We start from the raw sequence: 24,886 nt of genomic DNA on the forward strand, positions 1-24,886 counted from the left end.
GTAAATAAAGCGGTTCCAGCGCCGAGCCCTCACCTGAGGGGACGGGAGGGCGGGGAGAGGTGACGGGCGCGGCGGGGCGTGGCCTCGCGGTGATTGGCCGCGACGTCGCTACGTCACGCCATGCGCCGCGCCGCGCGGGCCGCGCGCCCGCTCCTTCCCCGCTTCGGCGGCGGCGAAATGGCGGAGCCGGGCCCTAGGGACAAGGAGGAAGCGGTGTCGCCGGCCCCGAAGAAGCGGCGGTTGGCGGCCGGGGAGCGCTACGTGCCGCCGCCGCGGAAGCGGAGCACGGGGGTGAGCTTCGGCGCGGCGCACTTCGCCGAGACCTCGTACTATTTCGAGGGGGGGCTGCGCAAGGTGCGGCCCTACTACTTCGACTTCCGCACCTACTGCAAGGGCCGCTGGGTGGGCCGCAGCCTCCTGCACGTCTTCAGCACCGAGTTCCGCGCCCAGCCCCTCGCCTACTACCGCGCCGCCGCCCGCGCCGGCCGCCTCCACCTCAACGAGGAACCCGTCAGCGACCTGGACATCGTGCTCAAGGTGGGCACCCACTCCCCCGCCCCCCCCAGCCGTGCCCCGGGGCCGGGTCCATCTAGGCACCCCCCGCCCCGGGGCTGGGCCGGTCTGGGCACCCCGGAGGCGTCCTGGTAACCAGCGTGGCGTGGGGGACCACAACGATGAGTGTCACCCTGGTGATCATCAGTGCAGTGAAATCACCCTGTGACAGTGCTAAAGTTTGGGGTGTTGAAGGGGAGATGGGAGTCTCCCGGGGAATCCTTACCCCGGAGGGGTCAGGAGTGTGCAGGTCATGCAGAGCCAGCGTGCCCCACAGCTTCCTGCTCAGCCCCCAGCGAATGGGCGAGGCACAGGGCTGTGCTCAAGCCAAGTTACCGAATTCAGATGGCGATGTGCAGAGTTGTGCTAAATCGTGGGTTTCAGGACAAAGGGGCTTTCATTTCCTTCCCCCCCCCCCCAATATTAAGCCCCCACTATGTGTGGCCAGATGGGGTGGTTGTGCAGGCTGGACTCACGCTAGTTGTCTGTCTTTCTTGCAGAATAATGATTTTCTCAGGAATACGGTGCATCGCCATGAGCCGCCAGTCACTGCCCAGCCTATCCAGATTTTGGTGGAGGACGAGGAGGTGGTGGTTGTAGACAAACCCTCCTCTTTGCCAGTACATCCCTGCGGCAGGTTTCGTCACAACACAGTCATCTTCATCCTGGGCAAAGAGCATGATCTGAAGGAGTTGCACACCATTCACCGACTGGATCGCATGACCTCAGGAGTGCTTATGTTTGCCAAGACCGCAGAGGTATCCAAGAGGATCGATGAGCAGGTTCGGGAGAGGCAGGTGAGAGCCAAGGGCTGCTGTGGTTTTTGGAATCCCTTGCGTGGTATTGTCTTGAAACAGGTTAGGTCCAAAGTCAGCCAAATCTTTGGTCTAAATGAGCACAAGTTCCCAAAACAGCTTGTGGTCATCTTACTGTTCTTATTGTATTAAGCGTGAGAAACATCAAGAGAAAAAGACAAGAGAAAAAGAGTAAAAATTTAATTAATTTTGGTGATATTAGATTGAAAAGGATCCCCTTCCCTAAGGGACTATGCAAACTGACTGGGATTGTGAAAAACAGTTAGACAGCAGTTTTATTTGTAAGTGGAAATGTGCCAGTCATCTAATACTTTTTCAATTTTAAAAGTTTTAGAAGTTTTTCCTCATTTTTCCAGTGGCTCTCGACCCAAACAGAGCAGTAGCTGTAGGGTGCTAGCTTCCAGGATTTGCTTCAAGTCTGTAAACTGAAGGTCACCGAGAGATGACTCTTGAATTTCATATGAGAAAAACAGGCCAGGCCCTTGTGTTCTTGATTTCCTGACTAGTTGGGGAAAGTATGAGAGAAATTTGGATTTAAATAGCTGATTTTACTTTTTTTGCCTTTTCTGTTGTAATAAAATTTGGGCCGTATGTTGCCTACAAATGTATTTCATTGAAGAGAGAGAGAGGAGTAGCTAGGATGGGACTCAGATATAATCAGGACGGAGACAGTTTTCTGTTTTGCTTTCTGAGATTTACTCTTGTGTCTCCTCATAGCTGGAAAAGGAGTATGTCTGTCGTGTGGTGGGGGAGTTTCCAGAACATGAAGTGGTCTGTGAAGAGCCCATACTGGTTGTTTCTTACAAAGTGGGAGTGTGCCGTGTGGATCCCAAAGGGAAATTCTGCAAAACCATCTTCCAGAGACTCAGTTACAATGGCAAGACCAGCGTCGTCAAGTGTCTTCCGCGTACGGGCCGCACACACCAGATCCGGGTCCATTTGCAGTATTTGGGGTACCCTATTGTCAATGACCCCATCTATAACATGGAAGCCTGGGGCCCTGACAGGGGGAAAGGTGGCAAGATCGATAAAACAGATGAAGAACTCCTTAAGGCACTAGTAGAGGAGCATCGTTCCAAACAAAGCCTGGATATCTTGGGTATTTCGGAGGAGGACTTGAACTCTAGTGCTGAAAATAAAGACTGTGGTAATGTGAGTGACTGCACAAAGCCTGCGCAGGCTGATCCTATAAATGAGAACTGCCCTGCCGAGGACACGAAGGATCCTGAGAGAAATGACATAGCAGCTTGTCCACTGAACTCTGATACCAACCTGGAAACGCTTGAAAAAGATAAAGAACTTGATTCATGTGAGAATCAGGATGGGCAAACGGGAGAAAATAGTTCAGAAGAGAAAGACCCTTTATGTGTGGAGTGTAAAATTACAAGGCGGGACCCATCTCCTAAGGAGCTGGTGATGTACCTACACGCCCTGCGCTATAAGGGAGCAGAGTTTGAGTATTGCTCCAAGATGCCCGAGTGGGCAATGGAAGACTGGGAGGAATGACTGAGGATGTCCAATGTCTACGGACACTGTTGGCCAAGAAAGCATCTTGTGAAGACCTAAAATTTACTTTTTCAATGTAGTTGAGGTGAACGAACTGCCTGTGACTTGAGATGGGGTGGGGAGGATTGTTGGGGCTGGAGACTTGTCCTGACTGCCGGCAGGCACTGTCAAAATGAGCGGGAAGACGGGGCTACAATGCTGGGTTCATGCTGCCCTTCGGTGAATTAGCACTTCAGGGCACCAACCACCACTTGGCACAGGCAGCTTTGCCTTTCACCTCCACGTATTCTGGGTCTGCTGCTGATGGTCCACACAGATAATTAAGTGCATGCACTTAAAAGTCAGCAACTGATTTTTCTTCCAGACTGCTGTGTTGTTGTATCTTACAGTAAGAGCTGCTGGAATGTCGTTCAATATGCTGGATGTCGTGTCATACACAAAACTGTTCTTACTGTATTTTATTGTCAGGCAGATTTTAAAACTCAGAGAACAGTGTAAGGTAAAACCAGAGCACTGTGAAGGTGATCCATTTTGTGCTTGCTGTTTGTCAGCAAGGTAGACTTTGCTTTGAAATTGGTCTTTCAGTATTGGTTCAAATAATTACTTAATTTAAAGTTAGTAACTCTAGGGACTGATCCCTTTATGTTGGGCCTATTTTTGGAGGTACTAGTCTGATTTTGTCTTCATGAGATTTACACAGAGGCTGATTTAGTAGATTTTTTGCCTTTCTGTTCTGCAACCTCCCCTGTGACGTATCTCCTGCCTTCTCAGAAACATCTGGCTTCTCTTCTGAGAACCGGTCGATATCAATCCCTTGTGCCTCATTGAAAACATCTTCAGGCTGGAGCCAAAATCCAAACTAGAGTTCAGTCTGCCAACTTCTATTATTATTTTTTTTTTTTTTAAACCATACTATAGGCAGGTTGTTTCTGATTGGCATGGAATTGTTTTTAATATCACTTCAGTGTGACTATCAGCTTTAAAGAAAAACAAAAGCTGTTTTATGAACGAGAAGACTTTTTTAATATACATTTTGTATTAATATGTTTCCAGGATGATCAGTATCACTATAGTTCTTATTTTCATCAGTGTTTATGTGGTTGCTTCTTGGCCTCTGGGAGGATTATAATAATTCTGCTGTCTCAGGTTCTTTTTTATCTTTTTTTTTTTTTTCTTCCCCTCTTTTCCGTATGTGTCACCAGTGGTAATGACCAGTTCCAGTGACTGCTGTAGACAATCAGAATCTTTACCAGGGAAGAGCCATGTTGTCTCAGGACTGTTTGCGGACAGTGGTCTCCAGCTCTGTTGCTCCGTAGCCACCTCTCTCCACACCCATTCCTACTAGGGCACACGCATGGTGTTCTACACATCTGAAATATTAAAGAAGCCTTTTTTAAAGGTGAAGAAAGGAATCCAGAGGAGCTGATAGTATTCAGCAAGTGTGGCAGCAGCCTTGCTGGAGCGTGGTCCTGTCTCAGATGATCTCTACTTGTCGTACTGTGGTCCAAGGAGCTTTGGCTGTTTCTCAGCACCCCAGGATGTGGTTTTCATGCAGATCTTTCATGACTGGTTTGCCCATTTCACACAGGTTACTGGAGAACTTGCTGCTTCCCAGGTGTCTGTGAGTGGGATGCTGGGCACCTGAGGTTGGCCAGGCCCATGGGAATGCCTGCCTTCCTCTTGGCAAGGCTCCTGGAATCACTTGATGATGTTACCAGGATCAGGACTTGTGTACCAAAACAGAATAAACCAGTGCTTGCTTCTCCCAATAGCTCATGGTAGCGGAGTGATTTCTTTCTCTCCTGGATCATCCAGCTGATGTGTTAAATGTTTCCATAAAAGTTCACTCAGGCTTGAGCTTTGCTCTTCCACGTCCTACCAAGGGTCTCTCATGATTCTAATTTAACCATAGATCTTATTTTATTTTTTTCATGCCATGATGTATTAAGGCCAGGTCTAGTACTTGGCTACGTGCACCTTGCTAAACAAAGGTGATAAAAGGTCCCCTGTGTTGGAGAGATGATGCTAAAAACTAGTGTCGTCCAGATTTTTCATGCACTGAAACACCTATTTCATGTAACTGTAAATGAAACTTGAGCACCTTCAGTGTATGAATGAGGGTGTCTGCAGCTGGTAGTAGCTTTAGAGGCAAGGGAAAGGCAGTAGATATAGAGGCAACAGATTTAAATTAGACTTTGAGGTGTCAAGATATATTGTCTGGGTTGTTTTTTTTTTTCTTCTCTAAGAAATAAGCATCTGAAAGGGCTTTTACTGACGTGTGCCAGTAGATGGAGACTGGATGGCTGAAGGGCCTGATGTGGAGCTGGAGCTCAGTGCTGTTTTTTCCCTTTTTCTGAAGTTAGCATCTTTTAATTATTATACCTTGCTGGTCAAGAAACTCCTGGGCTTCTGCTTTCAAGATACGTTGAATAATGAAAATTTAAGGTTGATTTCACAGGGAGCCAATTGCATCATATTTTATTTCAGTTCAGTGCTGTGAACATGCGCAAAAAGACAGTGTTTTACTGTTTTACTAATAGGGAAAGGTTACTATTAGAGATGTCTTGTGATAAATTCTCACTGAAGAGTAGGTCTGAGGGTAAATACTGTGTCCTGGGTGTGGGGTAATTGCAGGCATAAAATATCTGTAGAAGGTGTAGGTCCTGGAAGAAGTCCTTTCTCTGCTACAGTTTTATTTCAATACATCTTTTTATGCTATAGCAAAGGACCAGGAGGATGTGCATCTTCTGGCAAACCCTGGTGGGAACTTTGCTGTGCTCTGTCCACTAGATTGGCTCAGAATTAACTCCTAAAATGTCACCAAGACGCCCATCTTCCACACAGTAATGCTTTTCCAGCTGTGTTTTAACTGGTCCGTTATGGGTGCTATTTGTGAGGCTATGGACTCATGATCTGGCCATTCTCCACAGGGGATTTAGTATAATCTAATTTCCACAAGGATTTAAGCGTAGTTAAACCTGCTGCAGCGTATGCCTGGAGGGCTGGCAGAGCTGTTACAGTAAATTATGTGAGAGGCCCCTTCCCCAGCTGTGATGATGTGTTTAACTCCTGGAGCAGGGCTGTCTTGTGGGAGTTCTGTGTTTCATTAACTTCTACTTCCAGATTTTTTGAAATTTAACTATTGATGGATTAGGCAGAGAAGAAAAGCTTTCCAGTGTCTTTTCAGTGCAATGATTTATGCTTTTTAAGCTGTCGTAACTTTGTGAAAAGCAAGGCCAAGTGCGATAATCACTTTTCTAAAGCAAACCTTGACGTAACATTCAGTGAGGCACTGGGCTCAGTTTGGCTGGAGCAAATATTTACCCAAAACTAAGGACTAGGCCAGCCCAAAGATGACAATTTGTTGGGATTGCAAGAATAGATTCAGCAGTGGCTTGTTCCCGGCGGTGTCGTGGCTCTGCACCATGGCTGGTGTCTGAGGAGAAAAGAGAAGGCAGCCGACCCTGCAGCAGGCAGCAATCCCACAAGGATCCAGACCCCCGGGGACACTGTCCTGGCACTGCCACAGCCATGGTGGCTGCCCCGAGTAGCAGTTTTGCTTCCTCTTTTTTTTTTTTTCCTGTAATGGTTAAAGTATCAGCCCCGGGGAGGCAGGAGCCTGAGGAGTGTCCCCGTGGGACGCAGGCCCCGCCTGGGGCCTACCCCTGAGGAGCGGTTCCCCTTCATGCCTTCCCCCGCGCCACGGAACGGGGCTGCCACCGGAGGGCGAGCGGGCGGGGGCCGCCGGGCCGCGCCCTAAGCGACAGCGAGCGCCTCGGTCCCCTGAGAGGTGGGGGGGGGGAAAATTAAAGGGGAGGGAAAAAAACTTTGTTTTCGACGAGGATGGGATTCGAACCCACGCGTGCAGAGCACAATGGATTAGCAGTCCATCGCCTTAACCACTCGGCCACCTCGTCTCGGTAGCGCTGTGTTTCGCCCAGCCTATAAGGAAGAATGCATCGGCTCCTAGCATCGTCTGCTCCCCGCTGCTCCTTCTGCGAGATGGCGCCGGCGGCTCGGCCCCTCGTCGGCACGACGCAGAGCGAGGCTACCCCGCGGGGTCCGAGCAACCCTGCGCGGTCCGGGAGCTTCCGCCCCGGCCTCACAGCCGCGGCTGCGGAGCGAGCTGGCGAGGAGAAATCCCCAAATGGCAGGCATCGGGCGGATTCCGTGGAGGGCGCCATGTTGTACGGAGCGCTAGGGGCGCCATGCTGTACGGTGGCCGCCGTCGAGCGCCTCTCCGCCGTGGTGACGCCGGCGATTTGGCGCGGTGCGCAGGCGCGGCAGGCGGCGGTTAGATTTGAACAGCGGCGAGGCGGCGGCCCAGCCCTATGGGAGCGGGGGGCCGGCGGACAGCGGCGGAGAGGAGCAGGGCGCCTGGGGGTAGCGGCGGAGAGGAGCGGGGAGCGCCCCGCCGGCGGCGGGCGTGAGGGGCCTTGTCCGGAGCAGTAGGTGAGAGCGGCCGAGGACGGGTCTCGGCGGGGAGAGGCCGGGCCGGCGGAGCGCGGGAGCGCCTGAGGCGACGGCCGTTGCCTGTCGCTGGGGCGGATCCTGCGGCGTAACGATCGGTGAGGAGAGAGCAATGGCGGGAGGAGGAGAAGGTCGGTCCCGCTGGAAGGAGAGGCCTCCCCCGCGGACCTGGCGTCTCCAGGAGCGAAGTGGAAAGAGGGAGGGTTGGGCGGGCTCGGCCCGAGGCCTGAGGGGATTTCACCGGGAGCGGTTGGAGTCGGGGACGGCCTGGAAGCGTGAGGGGAATCTCCCGATAAACTGACCGATAAATGCAGTCCTGATCAATGCGAAGTAATCCGCGTTTGGGAAAATAGCGGTATAAGTGATTACGAGGTGTAATTTAGCATTTGGAGGTCGCTCCGGACAGTGCTGTCAGTGCTGTCAGGGCGGTAAAGCAAACACAGGGGATCGTGAGGGAAACAGCTTGAGAACAACAAGGAATCGTCCAGAGAGGCTGAACAGGTCCTGACTTAAAGGGGGAAAGAGCAAGGAGGGCTTGGGTGGGCATCTATAACATCATAAATGAACTGAATAAAATTATGGAGCGATTCTTCATTGTTGACAGTGTGGAACTGGGAGGTACTTAATTATCAAATACAGGAATAAAAAGACATGCTTTTTCATAAACAGAGTAACAAAGCATTTCAACTCACCGCTTGAAGGTTAAAGATATGTAAATAAGTTCAAAGAAGTATTAGAGATTGACTACCGAGCTTCTTGATTGGGATGTGAATTCCAGATTAGTAGACCTCCTCCTAGCAGGCTAAACAGGGGTCTGTTCTTTTGCTCTCCTCTAGACACCTGTATGCACGGCCATCTTTTATATCACTTATTCATTGAGTTTAGTCTGATCCAGTGCAGCAATTCTTACATCCGAAGGGTTCTGGCTCCTGGCCGGGGAGCTGCTGTGGGGATGCCTCCTGAACGCAGTGCCTCGGTTTTGTTGCCTCAGAGCTGCAGGCCCTGAGAATCAAAGCCTCTCGGGCTACCTTTTTGACTGGTACTAATGTAAACCTGCTACATCTTTGGAGAGAGGAAGTAGTCTGCAAAAATAAAACTAGAAATTAATAAAGTTCGTTTCAGCAAATCAGCTTCTGTGTACGAGTACAATGTCATTCTGGGAAACTTCTCTGGCTCTTATTTGTTATGCCTTCACATTTAATGATGTCTTCAAAACAGTGGTTTTTTTCTGTTTAAACAAACAAATTTACTGGGGGGAAAAAAAAAATCTTTTGGTTAAGTTTTCTCATCGTGCCTTCTTGCCCTCCCTGAACATCGTCTGTGAGCAAACTGGTATTTCTGAAGAGATTGTTCCTTTTCCCTTCACCTGTAATTCAAACACTGCTCTGCCTTGTGAGCAATAGCATTTTATGTGACTTAGCTTTCTTTTCCTACATAAGTCTTAGTTTTAGCTTGTAAAATAAGAGTCCGTTGGCGGTTTAAATCGCTGACAGTGAGGGACAATGAGACTTGGTGGACAAGGGAGAGCATAGATGTTGCTTATCAGAGGGAAATTATCACTGTGTGTGAATACCTGGTGAGTTTAAAGAAGAGGGAGTCAGGCTCTTCTTGGTTTTATCTAGTGAAGGCACAAGAGTCAGTGGGCACAAATTGTAATACAAGAAATTCCATTTAAACATAAGGGGGAAGAACATGCAGTGAAGATGGAACAGGTTGTCCAGAGAGGGTTTCCTCTCTGAGGCACTCAGACCTGGAAGGGACAGTGTCCTGAGCGACCTGCTTCGAGAGGGGGGGTGGAATACAGCATTTCCAGAGCTCCCTGCAGGCCTGAGAGAGCCCGTGACTCTGTGAAACGCAAAAGCTGAGCACCTCTGCACAGACCTCCCCATTTCTAATTGTAAAACTTCACTGTCAGTTTTACAAATCACTTAATCCTTGCTTAGGCAAGGGGTTCTCTTGCAACATTGCTTGCTGAGGTTTAGCAAGGGGGAATAAAGTAACGTGATAAGTACATTGTGTAGTTCTTGATGGAGGGATGCATGTAGATAAAGATCATCACTGAAATCTAGAAAACTGCATGTATTGATCTTACAGTGTTGATTCTGTGGTACATTTTTTGGGTGGTCTTTGCCAGGTCCATGGGAGACTGAAGTTAAAAGGAGTATTAACCTGGTATTCAAAGCCCTGAATTTTGTTGCAGTTTCCAAGAAATGTCAGGCAATATTAAGTCTGTGTTAGCACTGGCATTCTGTCAGTGTGGGTTAATACGTTTTATCCCCATACACAACTTTTGATAAGTGGTGTAGTTTTCCGTGCTAGTGGGAGTTATTTGCATTGACATAAGATATTCTTGGGGTAGGGGGAGAATTAGTGGTTGAAAAATTGTCTTGTGTGTCAGAGCAAACTAGCAAACTTCGTATTGTAAAAGGTTTGATCACATTTATATCCAACACTTACCAGAATCTTAGCTTTAAATAAAACGACACCTAACCAGTAAGACTCAAACTGTTAGCGCAGTTGTTTTATAATATGATATGTAATAGAAAATGTGAGAGGCCTATTAAACTTCAGTGCGTTCCTGTGACTAGAGAAAGATGGAGAGAAAAATTATAGTATCTAAGGCTAGTATCTAGTTGTGGTTGTATGCAATATTCTTACTGAGTTTCATTAATATTTTTGGATTTCAGTACTGTGTTTTACAGGAAAAGCACATCCTTCAAAAATGGACAAGATTTATGCAGACCCTAACTTGGAAAAGTAAGTCGAAACTTTCTAAGAATTTTATTGTGGTATAAATATTATCGTTTAGAGACAAAACTTTATTTGATCCCTGCAGCATCTCTTGAATGAAATGTGGTTTCCGTTGTGAGGAAGAAGAACAGGGAGTTTCTTGGACTGTGTATAAGAAAGCTCTGAGGAAGTTTCACAGCAGTGGACTGTCCGGAGACTGACTGACCGTGGGGTTGGGAGGGCAGTTTGCTGAATTTTCCAAAGCTTATTTTTGGGAACTAGGGCTGGAATGAATGATCTATACCAAGCAAGCTTGTTTATTTAATTTCACTCTTGTGAGAATAATTGAGAAATCAATTTATTAACCTTAAAAACATGGCAGTACTGTTCAAGAAATACATCTTGGTTCAAGTTTATGCCCTAATACCTGCTTCCATTTTTTTCCCTCCAGTGATAATACAGAGCACATCAGAGGGAAGCGACTGTCCTCTGTGAGTAACTTAAGACATTTCTCAAAAGAAAACCGTGTGAGTGAGTGAAGGAAAGTAAGGGCAGCTCTAAAGAGGAACTCGTTTTCTCATCATAGTTGAAGAAAAGCATTCCAAAAGCAAAGAATGAGCCTATTAGATTGATATGATTGGGTGGGGCACTGGTGGCTCTTATAAACTCTCTCCAGCCAAGTATCACTTGTAGTTGGAGCTGATCCTCTCAACTGTTATATTTTCTTTTAGATTTTAAAGGCTCCACGAAATCCTCTTGATGATCTGGGAAATGGGAATGAATTGACGCAGGTAGGTCTATTAAGTCCTTTCTTGCCAATGCTCTTAACATCATCGGTTTGCTCCTCAACTTGTCACTGATTAAACTGTGTCTCTAGAATAATGCAGGTGTAAAACTCTTGTAATAACTGCCTGGAGTACCAAATATTATAAGAAATCCATTGAATTTTTCTTATACTCCTACTTTACATCAGAATATTTCTTCTATCAAGAAAAGAGGAATAAACAGAGATTAATAGGCATAACTTGCTCTAGCTGTAGCCCATTTGACTTGAAGTTTGATCCACCAGCATACAAACTGGTACAGTCAGTAAGATGGTTTTACATCTGAAAAAAACCCAGCCTGTCACCTGAAAGGAAAAGCTGAAAAACAAACATTTTCTTCCAGAAATCTGTACAGAATATATTTCGTGTTTATAGTGTCTGTTGTTTCTTAGAAATTGTAACTATTGGCCTGTTCAGTTTTGATTTCTTTTTAAATGCCACTTCTACCTAGGATGTGTTCTATGGACTAATCTTCTAGTTGCATCATATATCTATATGATTTATCTGTTGCTGATTACAGGACTTGAAAACTCATTTTTAGCATATAAGGCTTTCAGTGAAAAAGCCTCTAATAATCTCTTTAGAATATGAAATACGAACCTGAAATATTTATGCACATCTATTTCAAAACTGGGTTAACTATGAAGAGCAGCTCACAGCCTTCATTTAAACTGTGATACCTGTTAACAACGATGGACAGTGCTGCTAACGAGCAATATAAGACTATCATGTACAGTAGTGTGACATCATTCATAACTGTGTGTGTTGCTGACATGATTTAAAAAAAAAAAAAAGGTGTTTGATAGGCTTTGTTAGTTGTGTGCATATAATGGGTAGTGCCTGGTGCGTTAATACTTTGTGTTTTCTTAAACAATGACTGTTCCACTGTCCTGAGATTGAGCTATTTAGTCAGGGAAGCTTATTGCAGACAACTGCACAGCAGTGGTATGATGAATTAGCTCTCCAGTCTATGTAATAACAGTGCATTGTTATGTACCTTGTAACATTGCATTTGTGTGATCATGTAGTCAGTGACACCATTTAAACGTTTCAAGAGGAAAACGGTGACTTCGAGTCCTTCATGAATCCTTCCCTTTCTCCCATAAAGACAAATCAGTAGTATTATTTTTTTTCAGCTCTTGTAATGAAAAACTAAAGAAAAAAAAAATCCTGCAACTCTCTTGCTAAGCAGCTACATATATTTTCCCTAGTATGCCAGACAAAAATCCTTACAACTGGTATTCTGCTGCTCGTGTTTGAAACCAGGCAGCTCTCACAATTGATCTTTAGATCCTATTCCTACAAGATGGGTGTCTTTATGTCAGGAGAAGTTGGAGAATTATAAAGTAGTTTAAAGATGTTGGTAAATAGCTCTTGTTGGGCTCATAGATTATTATTTTGAGGGGGTGTGGGGTTTTTGTTTGGTTTTGTGTTTCACGAAAAGCTATGCTTACTGTGGCTTGTGGGATAAGAACAGTTCTCTGTGTATCATAGTGTTGTGTTCTTTATTGTCAGGATCTCAATATAGAAAAACGTAAGAAAAACTCTCGCCGTGTCAGCTTTGCGAACACCATAAAGTAAGTTTGATCTGAAGGATGCAGGTCTACGTTCTTTATTTAAGTATAAAATGGATGCTGTAGGTAATAATCTGGTGCTCCCTAAAATGCAGGCTATAGGAAGTAATCTGGTATCTCCTAAAATTGCTGTGTGCATACGTTTGTGAGTATTCCGTGAAGTCAAACTGGTGACTGTTGTTATATTGAGTTGATTTGGAGCCCTAAGAGAGCCATTATTTATTTTCTCTTCCTAGCTAGAAAAAAACAGTTCAACAAATTTAATGTAATTAGGCATTTTTGTTTCCTATTACATTTTTTAGTGATTTCCATCTTAAGTATGATAATGGCATCTTCCCGTTGAAAAATATGGTTGGGTTCAGTAAACTTCTGGCTTTTGATATCTCATTTCAGAACATACCCCATGTGGGAAAGACTGAAATCAGGGCAGATTTTTTTTTTAATTTTTTTTTTTCTTTGCTTCTAAACAGATGGTCTTGTGTTTTTCAAAAACTGGGTTGTTTTGTGGTTTTTTCTTTCTCAGCTGCCGAGTCTTCCAGCGAGATCTTAAGAATAACACGACAGAAAGAGAAAATACAGGTAAAACTCCTTTCTCTTCTCATGATAGGTTTTGCAGACTATTAGCAACAAGATTTTAGCCTGAATTTAAGAAGTCAGGCCTGTCAGTCGCAAGTAGGGAACAGTATGGGCAGCTGTTTATCGTGGACTGGCTGAAACCCATTAGTTACTTGTATTGTGGACCTTGTAGCTCAGAAAAGGAATTATTTTCTTAGACAAAGTGCACCTGGAACAAAGTCTCCCTTGGGGATTTAGATCAAAAGAAGGTTGAGCAGAACATTACATTCACTTTGTCAAAGATTACCTAGGAAGAATCTGGAAAGCTAATGCATTCTCAAGTACTTCGCTTCGCTGGGTTATTGCCTTGATGAGGCACATCAAGAGTGAGAACTTCAGAACCTTCTTCTTGGTGCAGTTTACTCTTGTCTCTGAATGGTTCGATCATGTTTCTCACATTGTAATATCTAATTTCCTTGCTATTTTTAGAGTGTGCAGCAGATACAAGGAATGATGTCCTGCTTAATCAGTAAGTTTGAAAAAAATTCCTGTGACTATAGAGTTCTGTCCTGCAAATACATTCCTTCACATGACATGCAACCATCAAAATATTACTCCTCAAAAAAATTCAGCGTGTGTATTTATTTAGATATAAAATTGCTCAGTGCTTTTGATTGGTGAAAGAACGGATACAGCAAAAAAAGCATAAAAAGACTCACAAAAAGACAGCAGTTGCTGAAAAATTGAACAATTATGGCTTGAAACTGCTTCCCTCCAAAGCTGATTCCTTGGGAGTGTTTTCCAAGAAAGAGCTACCAGTTTCCATATTGGATTGACATAGTCTTCGATATTTATTACCATAACTTTTTCCCTCGGAGGCAGACAAAGTGTTAGTCTGGCCTCAAAGTTCTTGTCTAGATAAAACACAATGATGGGATTTTTAAAATTAACTGGTAAGTAAAATAACAGATTTAGACACTTTCTATGTGTGAAGGAGAATTTCTTATGTTTAAAATATATAGCAAGGAAACAGCTTGTGTACAGCTGTAGTTAACTCATGTTTTTAAAGGTACCAACCCAATATAGTAACATTATGTGTGTGTGCACATATAGATGGACAGATAGATATAGATAGATAGATGTATATAAAAGTCAGTACTCTAGCTAAGGTTCCTGGGTCTTGAAAGAGCAACCAATAAAACAGTGGAGAACAGAAGGCATTAAATGTTAGACAGAAAACCACACAAGTTGGACATTGTATCTGGCTTTTTGTTTTACAGAGAAATTATCTCAGGCTTTAGGAACAGACCTTCAGCTTCCCAAAGAGAAGGGAATAACTAAAAGTGGAAGGTCTGAGTTAAAAATAAAGAATTAATCTTTTCTCTTTTTTTACTTGGCACTGAGGAATTAAAATGCCACCTGTGTGTTGAACAATGGCTTGTGGCATGCTAAAATGAGAGAATCTCATGGGGAAATAAAATTGCAGCTCAGATTAGATTATATTGAAGACATATAAGTAGTGTCTGGTATCTGCTGCCCGGTCCCGTGTGAACTATGCAATAGAATTCTCTGCCTTTGCAGCATATTGCTGAAGCTTTCTGTTTTGAAATCTTTTAACAAACTGTTTACCTAACCCACCTTTTGTAGAATTGAAGAACCTGAAGCTGTTCCGTGTGAGATCACTGGTGAGTTTGGGAATAGATTTATTATATATAAAAATTTATTGATTCTGTTTGAATAATTCTAACATGCCTAGAACATGCTGAGACGACGATCGCATGAACAGGCTTTGTCCCATGCAGCTGTTCACAAGCGTTGTGCTGTAGAAGTATGGGTGGCTCTCCCCATGCTGAAGGGAGTACTGAAAAGATTGTTCAGGATATATTTGGGTTTAATTGTACTTACGTAGTCAGTGGTATTTGTAAAAGGAGCGCATAGATCTCCAGCTCAGTGGATAAAATAATAAGAACATGGTGCAACAAATGGAGTATTTCCTTTTCTTTTGACAGGGATGAACACTTTGCTTCATGCCCCTATCCAGGCACTGGTGCAGCAGACTGAGGTATACGAAGGCTTTTATTTTTTTTGGTGCTGAAAATATCCATGTCCAAAATATATTTCAATAATTTGTGTAGTAAAGGTGAAAAATGTAACTCAACTGCCTACAAAATCCTTATATTCACATAAAATTCTTCCAAAAGCTAATCTTCTATATTTTGAAGTATTTTTCTAGTCTCTTAGGCATTATACTGCAGTACTGATACCTCTTGCTTCTAAAATAGCTTGCTAATTTTTCAATACCTGAGCTAGTTCCTCCATTCTTTTCTATTCTTAGCTAAGAATATGCAAAGGAGCTTATGTTTCAGATAGGTCTGGTTAAGCGGTTTTCTCATGTCCCTCCTTGTGTATTTTTCCTTCTGTGGGTAGAATGGATATGCACAAATGTACTCTCTGCTCCTGCTGTTACAAATCTTTAGACAAATTGCAATGATTAGCATGAAAAGGTAACTGAATTTCTTCAGGTGAAGCAAGTGATAAAACACAAAATTCTTAGCTAAGACCTTCACGGGCACAACTGCACAGAAATCCTGAACTGTGTTACACTCCAGTGATGATGATGTGGTGCTGTGTTGTTAAACAAAGCGGTTGTCAAAACAAGCTCCCTTACTGCAGCGGCTTCTGACTTTTATGTTGAGTTTAAAGATACGGCTTAAAACCCATTGTTATCTGTTGTTAACAAATTTAAAAAAAAAAACCAAAACAAAACCAGTTAAAACAGTTTGGATGAGAAGGTGTACACCAAGAAGCTATAAAGGTTAGATTGAAACTCTTGTCTCTCCTTCTCTTGGGCAATGTATATGGTTGTGCTTCTTCTAGTATAATTTTATTTCTTTCATTTATAAAATAGCATATGTAATTTGAAGTAAACATGAAGCTGTTCTTTATCAATATAGTCATTATATTTGATAAAATACAGTATTATGTCTTGTTACTGGCCAGTTTTTTCCCCCAGATTTAAAACTGTAAATCCTCTCTATTAAAGAGACTAAAATCTCCCTAGTGGAAAAGTCTTTTAAAGCATCCAACTTGGTGCTGCTGCTTTGGGGCACAAACATGATAAGCTGAGCAAGGTTTTTACCTGCAGTTGAGGGGGAAAAAAGGCAGAAACCACCCTGCAGAGATGTAGAAAATACTGAACCAGAAGACTCATTAATTGTGCCATGCTTACCAAGAAATGTCTTTGCCCAACAGTAAAACTGAGACACATTCTTTTCAAAAAAACCATTTAAATATGATTTGCTCTAATAATCAAGTCATCGTCCTTTCTCTGACTGTGTTACTGCTCATCGAGGAGGACTGAAATCAATACTTTTTTTTTTCCAAAAGAAAGATAGACCTATAACCTTAGGACTGCATTAGTTGACTTTTTAAAAAAATAGAATAAACCATTGTATCATTTGTTTAAAGTGTCAGTAACTGTAATTTCATCCTCTTGTTTTTTAAGTGGCATGATACAGACAACGCCATTCAAAGAACAGATAGGCATGATACCACCCTCATCTTTTCAGATGAAAATGAAATGGATATGACAGCTAGTCACACTGCGGTGATTACACGTAACCTGAAAAACAATCAAGCTGACAAAACTGAGAAAATAGATATCACATCGTTTCTGGCTGGGTTAAACTCTACCAATGGAAAGGCAGAAATGAGCAAAGAATTTCGTTTTTTCCCTGACCCTACAAACCATTCGTGCCCATCTTTTGAACAGAAGGAAGATGCTATGACTGTAAAAAAAATAGATTTCAATGAATTTTTGATGAGCCTGAAGTCAAACGAAAAGGCACTTAATCCTGTTGAGGGACCTGAAAAAGAGAATGTTTTTTTTGGTCCTTCACAAGTCTCAGAAGACATGGCACAGTCATCGGTGGAATTTGTGTATTCCCATGAACCGCTGGACACCTGCAATGTAACAAAAGTCTTTAGAGGGCAAGAGGATGGAATGGAAATGACAAAATGCCAGGCGTCTGATGTCAAAGCTATGTTTTCTGGTATTTGTGAAGCTCCACCAGAGCAGTTCCTGCGTGCAGATGTTACTGAGGCATTTGTAGATGATGGAATGGATATGACAACCAGTCACACTGCAAAAATGTCTTTTCCCTTCTCTGGTGTCAGGAATCAAAGTCGAAACTTCGGAAAGGATTTCCCATCCACAGAGTTAGATAATTCTGTGGTAAAGAGAGCATCTAACCAGCACTTAATTGTTCAGCATGACCCTCAACTTTGTACAGACAAAAAACTAGTAAATGTTGAAGACAGACGAGATCCTCCAGTGCCGCGGACTGTTAAGCAAGAGGCCAGAACCATGTCTGCCATCCCAGGGTCCATTTCTTCCGAGACTGTCTTCCGAGGTGATAAAACTGTTGTTTTTTCTAAATGTGATGACATGGAAATTACTGACAATTATACAGATGTAATCTGTAATGACAGTACCAAAGAAATGAACAGTTCGTGTCATAAAACTTTTGAAAAGCCAGTAAATACAAACTCTTTGCTAGCAGAAAACAGACATCTGGCACATGGTGGTAGGGATGTTACAAAGAGTCTAACAGTTTTAGATAATCGAGCTGTGTCATATAAAAATAGTGCACTTGAACTATCTTTGGGCTCAGATGAACAAATCAAAAAGGTGACCCAAGATCCTGGGACTGCTTCGGTGAACGTTGGGTTTGATTCATGTACAAATTCAGGGTCTGCTGCTGTTCCCATGAGTAGACTTCAGCACAGACCAGCAAACTCTCAACTTGTTTCTCTGCCAGGTGAGAGGACGGTAATATTCTCCGGAGAAGATATGGACTTGACTAAAACCTGTGTTGTTGTGGGTGATGGAAAGAACATTGAAAATGAATCTCCTGCTGGAGTGTTCACCTCTGCCCCCTGCAAACCTCACTTTCTTGATAACAGATCTACATCTCCCAGCTGGAATGAACAGGCAGAAATGGAATTAACTAAATGCCATGCCATTGTCATTGATGATCAAAGCAATGGGATAACTGCAGAAGCAAAACAAATGTGTTGTAAAATAATTCCAAGAAAGAATCAGAACAAAAATGTCAGTGAAGTTGCAAATTCTTTAGATACGGACAAGGAAAATCTGGAGGTGATCACTATCAATGGGAATATTAAAAGAAGCCAGGCTATAGAAATGAGTACTAAAGATGTTGAGGTGAGAATGGTTGATAAGAACCTTGGAAAAACAAACTTCCAAGCAAGCGGTCCAGGTTCCTGTGCAAAGAGTGTGTGTTCATTACAGGAGCAAAAGAGAGAAGTCCCTGAAAATACTGTCACCAACACCTGTGCATTCATCTCTTTGCGAAGTCAAAAAGTTGGAATGTTTCAGCCTTTGGGAAAAACCCTTCCAAACACTTCAGTTTGCTGCACAAATGACAAAGAGGACATGTTTTCAGACGATGAAAACATGGACATAACCAAAATTCATCCTGCTGCTTTTGATGTTGCTCCTGTTAATACAATACAGGAATATGAGAATAATCATAATGAAAATAATACAATATCCAAGCAGCTGCAAAACCAGACTTTCCAGTTTTCTGGTAGTTCTGGTGTAGATATCACAAGTCAGACTGCAGCAATAAAATGTGAGGACTTGAAAATGAACACAAGTAAGCAAACTGCTACACCTTTGGCTCCAAATAGTTCATTTATTTCCAGTAATGAGCTTGCTCCCTCTGGAATGAAAGGAAACAAACAACTTGGAACAGTATTAGGAAGAAATGCAGACTGCCAGAACTCAGAGAGGCAAGAGAAAACCCACACTATGAAGGCAGTAACCAAAGTATTGCCAACTCGAGTAGATTCTGAGAGAGATTTCTCAATTGGTAAAACAGTTTATTCAGAAGAAGATTTGAAATGTACTCACTCAGTCGATGGCCTGCAGGTGAGGGGTGCTGGAGAGCCGTTACTCTCCAGGACGTCTGAACCACCTGAGGGAAGTTCCCAATTGCCTTTGTTTTCAGAAAAGTCAGTTGTGTTTCCCTCTGGTGAAAACATGGACTTGACTGGAAACTGTGTGGTAATGGTTCCCGATTACAACATCAGTGCTGTTCTATCAGAAAGAAAAGCCGTACCTGGATACCTTGATCAAGACGAAAATAAAATAATGCCATTAAAAGGGGTCGTGATGACAAGAAATAGTCAGGAGCAGCCTGTGTGCCGTGTGTACTCCTTGGCATCTGGCAAGAAAACGTTCACCACGAGTGCTTTAAAACGTTTGCCTCTTGCAGATGAGCAAACTACCATCTTTTCAGAAGATGCTGATATGGACATCACCAGAAGTCATACAGTTTCAGCAGACAAAGTAATTTTGCAGTGTAAAAGTTCAAATGATGACACATGCTTAATTTCTGGAGATAAAACTTGTGTTTTTACCTACAATGATGACATGGAAATAAGTAGACTTGATACTGTTGTAATTGATAAATGTATGGAAAAGGCTGTATCTCAGGGGATGCTTAACATGGCTAAGAGGACTGGAAGGAAAAGCTTGAAGGGAACAACAGGGGAAAAGACTGTTTTATTCTCACTGAGTGATGTGAATAATGACATGGAGATCACAGAGAGCCATACAGCTGCAATAGGTCATGAAATTGTCTCACAGAATGAGGGCGGTCTTTGTTCTTCCTCTTCAGCTCATCCTGTTAAAACTGTTACGTTCACAAGTAGCCAGGCTGATGTGGACATCACCAAGTCTTGCTCTGCTGATAAAATAACCGTCAAAGTTGTATGTGATGATAAACCAAACTTGGGTAAAGAGACTGGACAGCAAGTGCCTTCCAATAGTGAAGCTACGGTGCTTGCTGTGGATGATATGGACATCACCAGAACCCGTAATGGAGCTTTGGAAGAAAATCCTCTGCAAGGAGGGCGACCCAATCGGTCTGTTCCTTTAACTTCCACTGTTATGTTTGCGAGTTACCAGGCTGACATGGAAATGACCAGTGGATTAAACCTGCCTGCTTCAGGTAGCAAAACCATCATTTTTACTTCGGCTGAGGAGATGGAGATCACTGCAACTCCTACAGCTGTATTAAGTGGGGAAATGGATGTACAGGCCAGAGAGTCCATTCCAGCCATTTCTGCAGCTCCTGCTGATAAAACCATTGTGTTTACGCACAACCAAGATGATATGGAAATAACTGCATCCCATACTACTGCTCTTAATAACAATATTAATGGCTTTGAGAACCAGGAACTGTCACATAAAAGCACTCGGCAACCAGACTTGCATAGTGCGTTGTTGTCTTCTTGCAGAGAGGAAGGAGATTCCCCGCGTACAAAAGACCTGAATGGTGAATATCATACAAAATCTGAGGATAAGCCCAGCCTTCCCTCTGCTTCATCAGCCTCAGAGTCTCCTAATGAGCAAGGAGCTATCAAAGTCCCCAGTAGCACACCACCAGATTCCGTTTATTCTGTCTCCCTTCCAGAAGAGACTGTGGATGTGCGGGCACCACAGGATCTTGACCTTCCCATGGATAATTCTGTCCCTGTAAACAGTCAGCAGGATCTCATACCTCCAGAAAACCTCAACTCAAAGGGAGAATCTTTCAAGCTTCCAAGTAATGGGCCCATGGGTCACAGTGAAGAAAGTGGTGATTTGGTACCCCGTGTTTCACTTCCCATCCAGCAGTCAGATTCTTTGGAGGGTTCTCCAGATGCATGTAGTACTCAGAGAAAGCAGGTATTGAAGGATGATTCATCTAGACATGAAGATTTAGCTACAGATTTAGGCTTGGCTGGAGCAGGCCTTATTCCAGTTTCTAACAAGGAATTAAAGGAGAATGAAGGGCTGTCAGCTGAGGGGGAGACACCTCCAAACCACTTTCAGATAAACTCTGAACAAACTAAGCCACCTTTGGTCAGTCCAAGAGACCACATAGGTCCCACTCTTGCACCTGAATTATCAGGTATTTTAAATGTTTGTTCAAAACTGAAAAATATGAAAAGGAAATCTACAGTTCTCTCTGTTTCTGAAACTGCTTTTTCTGATGAGTTGCCCAAACCATCAACTCAGTCAGAGGATAGCTTGAGGTTAGGAAAAGATACTGTAAATGAACCAAATAATTTATTTTATACCAAAGAGCAGGAGAACACATGTCTTGAATCTGGAGCTGCTCCCATAGATGCGAATTTAGGCGTGGCACTGAAGGATAAATATCAAGGAATAAATGTCCCTCTAGGTATATTCCGGCCTAAATTACCAAACAGAAGAAATCCTTCTGTTTCTAGTGTGCAAGACATAAATGCAAAATCTTTAGACAAAGGAGAAGCACCAGTTTCAGAAGTAACTGTAAACGCTGGTGAAACCCCAGGTAACAACAGGCCTAGTATGCAGAACTTCAGCCCTTCTCAGTTTATAGCAGAAGAATTTCTTCCTGTCTGCCTAGAAGAAATGGATTCAAATGAATCTGTAAGCTCGGAACTCATGGAAAATGCTTGCCATGAGATAAGCAAAAAACAAATCTTCCACACTGAAAAGAATCAATTCGAAGAGACAAGAACTTGCAACACAAAAAGGGCTTTGGAACAAGATGAGGAGGGTCTTCAAAGTCCAAAGAAGGTCAAGAGGGATGGAAACTTGGGTGGCGAGGCCTCTCAAGACTTGCAGGTGAGCCAAATCACTCATCATAAGGATACAGTGAACACTAACAGGACTTTTGTTTACATGCTGGGGCACAAGCAGATCTATGGGTAGGTTTTCTTGTTGCTCTTAACCACCAGTTTGCTGTCATTTTGCTGTGTCATCCCCTGTATTTTTCATTGCTTTGCCAAAATAGAAGAATCAGGTTGATGTGTGTAAGTTTCCTGAACTCTGCAAAACAGACAGAATAAGGGATATCCAGTTTTCAGTCATCCTCTCCATAGTACCCTTGTAATCCTTTCTTGACTAAATACTCTTAGTCCTCTGAACTAAACTATTTGCTAGCTGTTTCTTAGGTACAATGATAGAGTAAGGCCTGAAGCAATTATTTAAGATCCAGACATGGATGTTTAGTTTAAATTTGCTTTTTTATAGCAGCACAAATTGCAATTTGATCAAGAAAATCTGTGCAAATATGGAACATTCATCCATCTGACCTTAAAAATAAGTTTGTAATCATCAGTAGAAACTTTCTAGTTCCAAAAGCTGGAAAAGTGTGCTGTGGTGGCTGCTGCTTTGATTGAGAAATGAATGGAGGATTTTGCAGCTTTACTTCCTATATGTCATTGTAGACAATGGCTTAACAAGCCAAACACTGGTTTGGCACACTGATTAGATATAAAGTGTGCTGATACTAAACAAGGAACAATTCTGCATGTCAAGAAACAGCTACAATAAACTCCTGATGGACTTATATTGTTTCATATAACTCTTTTTTTTTTTTTTTAACTTGCTAATATTAGGTTACTTTTGGTGCTGTGTGTCAAAGCCAAGAAGAAGTTCATGAAGGTGAAGATCCTCCAAATCTATCGGCTAAAAGCCCTGACTGTACTCATGCCAGCACCAGCAGCTCTCTGGACTCTGTTAAGGCTGACACAGAACTAACAAGTAAGGCTTCCTCTGTGGTAATGGTCTCAAACCTTGTGTTCCCACTTAATCAAGGAAGAGCCCCACTCGTAGAATATATTTCATTTGGGAAAGGCCTTGAATGCTGTGTCACAGCTTCCCACTCAGCCAGTCTGCTTTTAAGTTCTGGCAAAGAGTCCAAGCTGCTCAAGGAAAACTGAGATGGGGAAAAAAAAGGAGCAGAATTTAAGTACAGCTTTATTCTCAAGGGCAGGTTGGGCTGATGAGGCAGTTTAGTTACCTTAGCACAGAGCAAAGCCCCATCATAAACTCTGCTGGCCCCGAGATGATTTTAAACTGCTTCCATGCAGAATGAGTCTGCATGTCTCAGCACTGCGCTCTTGGAAAAAGACTCCTCGGAGTGCATTGCAGGGACAGGCTCCAAGCAGACTCAGCCCCCAGGTTTAATTAGCTCTTGCTAATTAGCTGATAGCTAACAATGAGGCAGAAATCTGCCAATCATATGATAAGTGATATCTTGCCTCTATTTACAAAACCAATTCCAGTTTTGGCCTCCTGCAGCTGTGAGAGAGCATGAGCCTTATCCAGTAGAAGCCAGGCTCTCTTCTGAGTGAGAAACCAGCCCATGTTGGCTCAGAACTTGAATGCCATGTTTTTACCTTGAAAGCTTGTCTCTGTCTCCATAGGATGCCCTCTGCGAACTGGCTGGAGTCTCTTGCTCAGTTTTATTACTTTTTTAGTATGTTACATATGGCTTTCCTCCCATAGAAGAGTGAACTCTGTCATTTCATTACCGCTCTGACACAGATTTTATTTTACATTAGATTCTTAATCCAATCCTCCTTATTTGTCCCAAGTAGTTGTTTCCTCATTCAGCACTGGAAACACACATCAAGGTCAAACTCTACATTAAAATTGCTTTTTTTCTAGAGCTAATGAGCTTAGGTTCATATTTCCGTAAGAATATTATTAACCCCAGCAATATCCCTCGCCTTTTTTTTGTCTTGGCTAGTTCAGCGAAGCAGTCAGATGGAGTCTCAGCTTCTCACAGACAGCATTTGTGAAGATAACTTACGGGAGGTATGTAAAGAGCTGAAAGATGCTGACTTCTCATCTGAACAGCAAAAATACTTGTGTGCGTATATGCAAGTGAGCATTCCTTCTTGAAAAATGTACTTATCTCTACATTTTTCCTAATCTTTACAGAAATTTCAGAATGGTGCAATCACAGTTGGGGAGTTTTTTACGCTTCTTCAAGTCCATGTTCCGATTCAGAAGCCCCGCCATAGCCATCTTCCAGCCACTGTGAGTGTCCGTCTTTGGATATGTGGAATACAATTGACCTTAAATTATATTCATTTGTCTTTTTTTCAATTTTTATCAACTAACCAGTCTGTATTAAAGACCTTTAAATGAGTTAAGCCAGAAGTCAGTTCCACCTTGACAAGTGCGTTAGACACCGCATACTTCCTCTCCTCTCTTTCTTGTTCACCTCAATAAGTCTGATGCTTGTTTTTCTCAGTACTGAAAAACAGATTTCAATCTCTTTAAGAAATACCATATATTCAGGATTATCTGTTCTTGGATAAATATGGTAATTCTTGCTTTTTAAACTTGTTTTAAGGATGATAAGTTTGAAAGTAAGAATTAGAAGCTCAGTCTAACCTTTTCACTTTATCTTCTTACTATGTACATCAGCCACTGAAATCAGAATCCTGAAGCGCTGTTCAGCCACCTACTACCTGTTCTACTCTCTTCATAAGTGCTTCACCATGACATTACTACTCCTTATTTCTTCCCCTTCAGTCTGTCTTGCTGAACCCAGTTTCAGCATCCTCATCCTGAAAGGTTTCTGCTGAATTTTTGCAGACATGGGAACCACCTTTTTTTTGCTTGCAGACAAGTACCACTCACTGGGAGCAACTTGATGCTGAACAAGGCAATACTCTTGGATGATTTGCAATCATCCTGAACAAGGCCTTGTCATTTGTTTTCTGTAAAGGCACCTTATTTTCATATCTAAGCTTTCTTAAGACTAGTGTTTCAGAGTTGGTTATCTGTACACATTTGTGTAGCCAACTGGATTTCTAACTGGGTGCTGGGGCCGGTCTCTGTTACCTGCCTGGATTTCACAAATAGTCTTTGTGTAATGAAATAGTGTGAATGAGCTGCGTAGTTTTCTGTATGTAGGCGTTACACTGACATGGAAAAGCTTCAAGTTTCATAAACAGAAAGTTTGTTTGTAAGATTGCAATGCTTAGCTTTTATTTAATA

General features: G+C 43.0%; 2 protein-coding genes and 1 non-coding gene across 3 annotated transcripts in view; 2 read left to right on the forward strand and 1 right to left on the reverse strand.

Annotated features, from left to right (window-relative positions):
- The first annotated feature begins 100 nt into the window (after positions 1-100).
- RPUSD2 (RNA pseudouridine synthase domain containing 2) lies at positions 101-4,644 on the forward strand. Its single transcript, XM_074842658.1, has 3 exons — positions 101-537; positions 1,053-1,349; positions 2,085-4,644. Exons 1-3 carry the CDS (start codon positions 121-123, stop codon positions 2,871-2,873), a joined length of 1,503 nt encoding a protein of 500 aa, XP_074698759.1. The 5' UTR covers positions 101-120; the 3' UTR covers positions 2,874-4,644.
- A 2,064-nt stretch (positions 4,645-6,708) lies between these two features.
- TRNAS-GCU (transfer RNA serine (anticodon GCU)) lies at positions 6,709-6,790 on the reverse strand. Its single transcript has one exon. It is a non-coding gene; the product is annotated as a tRNA-Ser (tRNA).
- A 516-nt stretch (positions 6,791-7,306) lies between these two features.
- Positions 7,307-24,886, forward strand: part of KNL1 (kinetochore scaffold 1) — a 28,406-nt gene continuing 10,826 nt past the window's right edge. Inside the window, exons 1-13 of the mRNA XM_074842296.1 lie at positions 7,307-7,325; positions 10,031-10,100; positions 10,525-10,564; positions 10,805-10,864; positions 12,413-12,474; positions 12,995-13,050; positions 13,516-13,555; positions 14,674-14,711; positions 15,036-15,088; positions 16,532-21,712; positions 22,489-22,633; positions 23,625-23,692; positions 23,819-23,917. Coding sequence (XP_074698397.1) covers positions 10,066-10,100; positions 10,525-10,564; positions 10,805-10,864; positions 12,413-12,474; positions 12,995-13,050; positions 13,516-13,555; positions 14,674-14,711; positions 15,036-15,088; positions 16,532-21,712; positions 22,489-22,633; positions 23,625-23,692; positions 23,819-23,917 — 5,877 coding nt within the window. The 5' untranslated portion in view covers positions 7,307-7,325; positions 10,031-10,065. The remainder of the gene's footprint in view (positions 7,326-10,030; positions 10,101-10,524; positions 10,565-10,804; positions 10,865-12,412; positions 12,475-12,994; positions 13,051-13,515; positions 13,556-14,673; positions 14,712-15,035; positions 15,089-16,531; positions 21,713-22,488; positions 22,634-23,624; positions 23,693-23,818; positions 23,918-24,886) is intronic.

Source organism: Strix aluco, chromosome 16, assembly GCF_031877795.1.
Source record: "Strix aluco isolate bStrAlu1 chromosome 16, bStrAlu1.hap1, whole genome shotgun sequence".
Classification (NCBI taxonomy): Eukaryota; Metazoa; Chordata; class Aves; order Strigiformes; family Strigidae; genus Strix; species Strix aluco.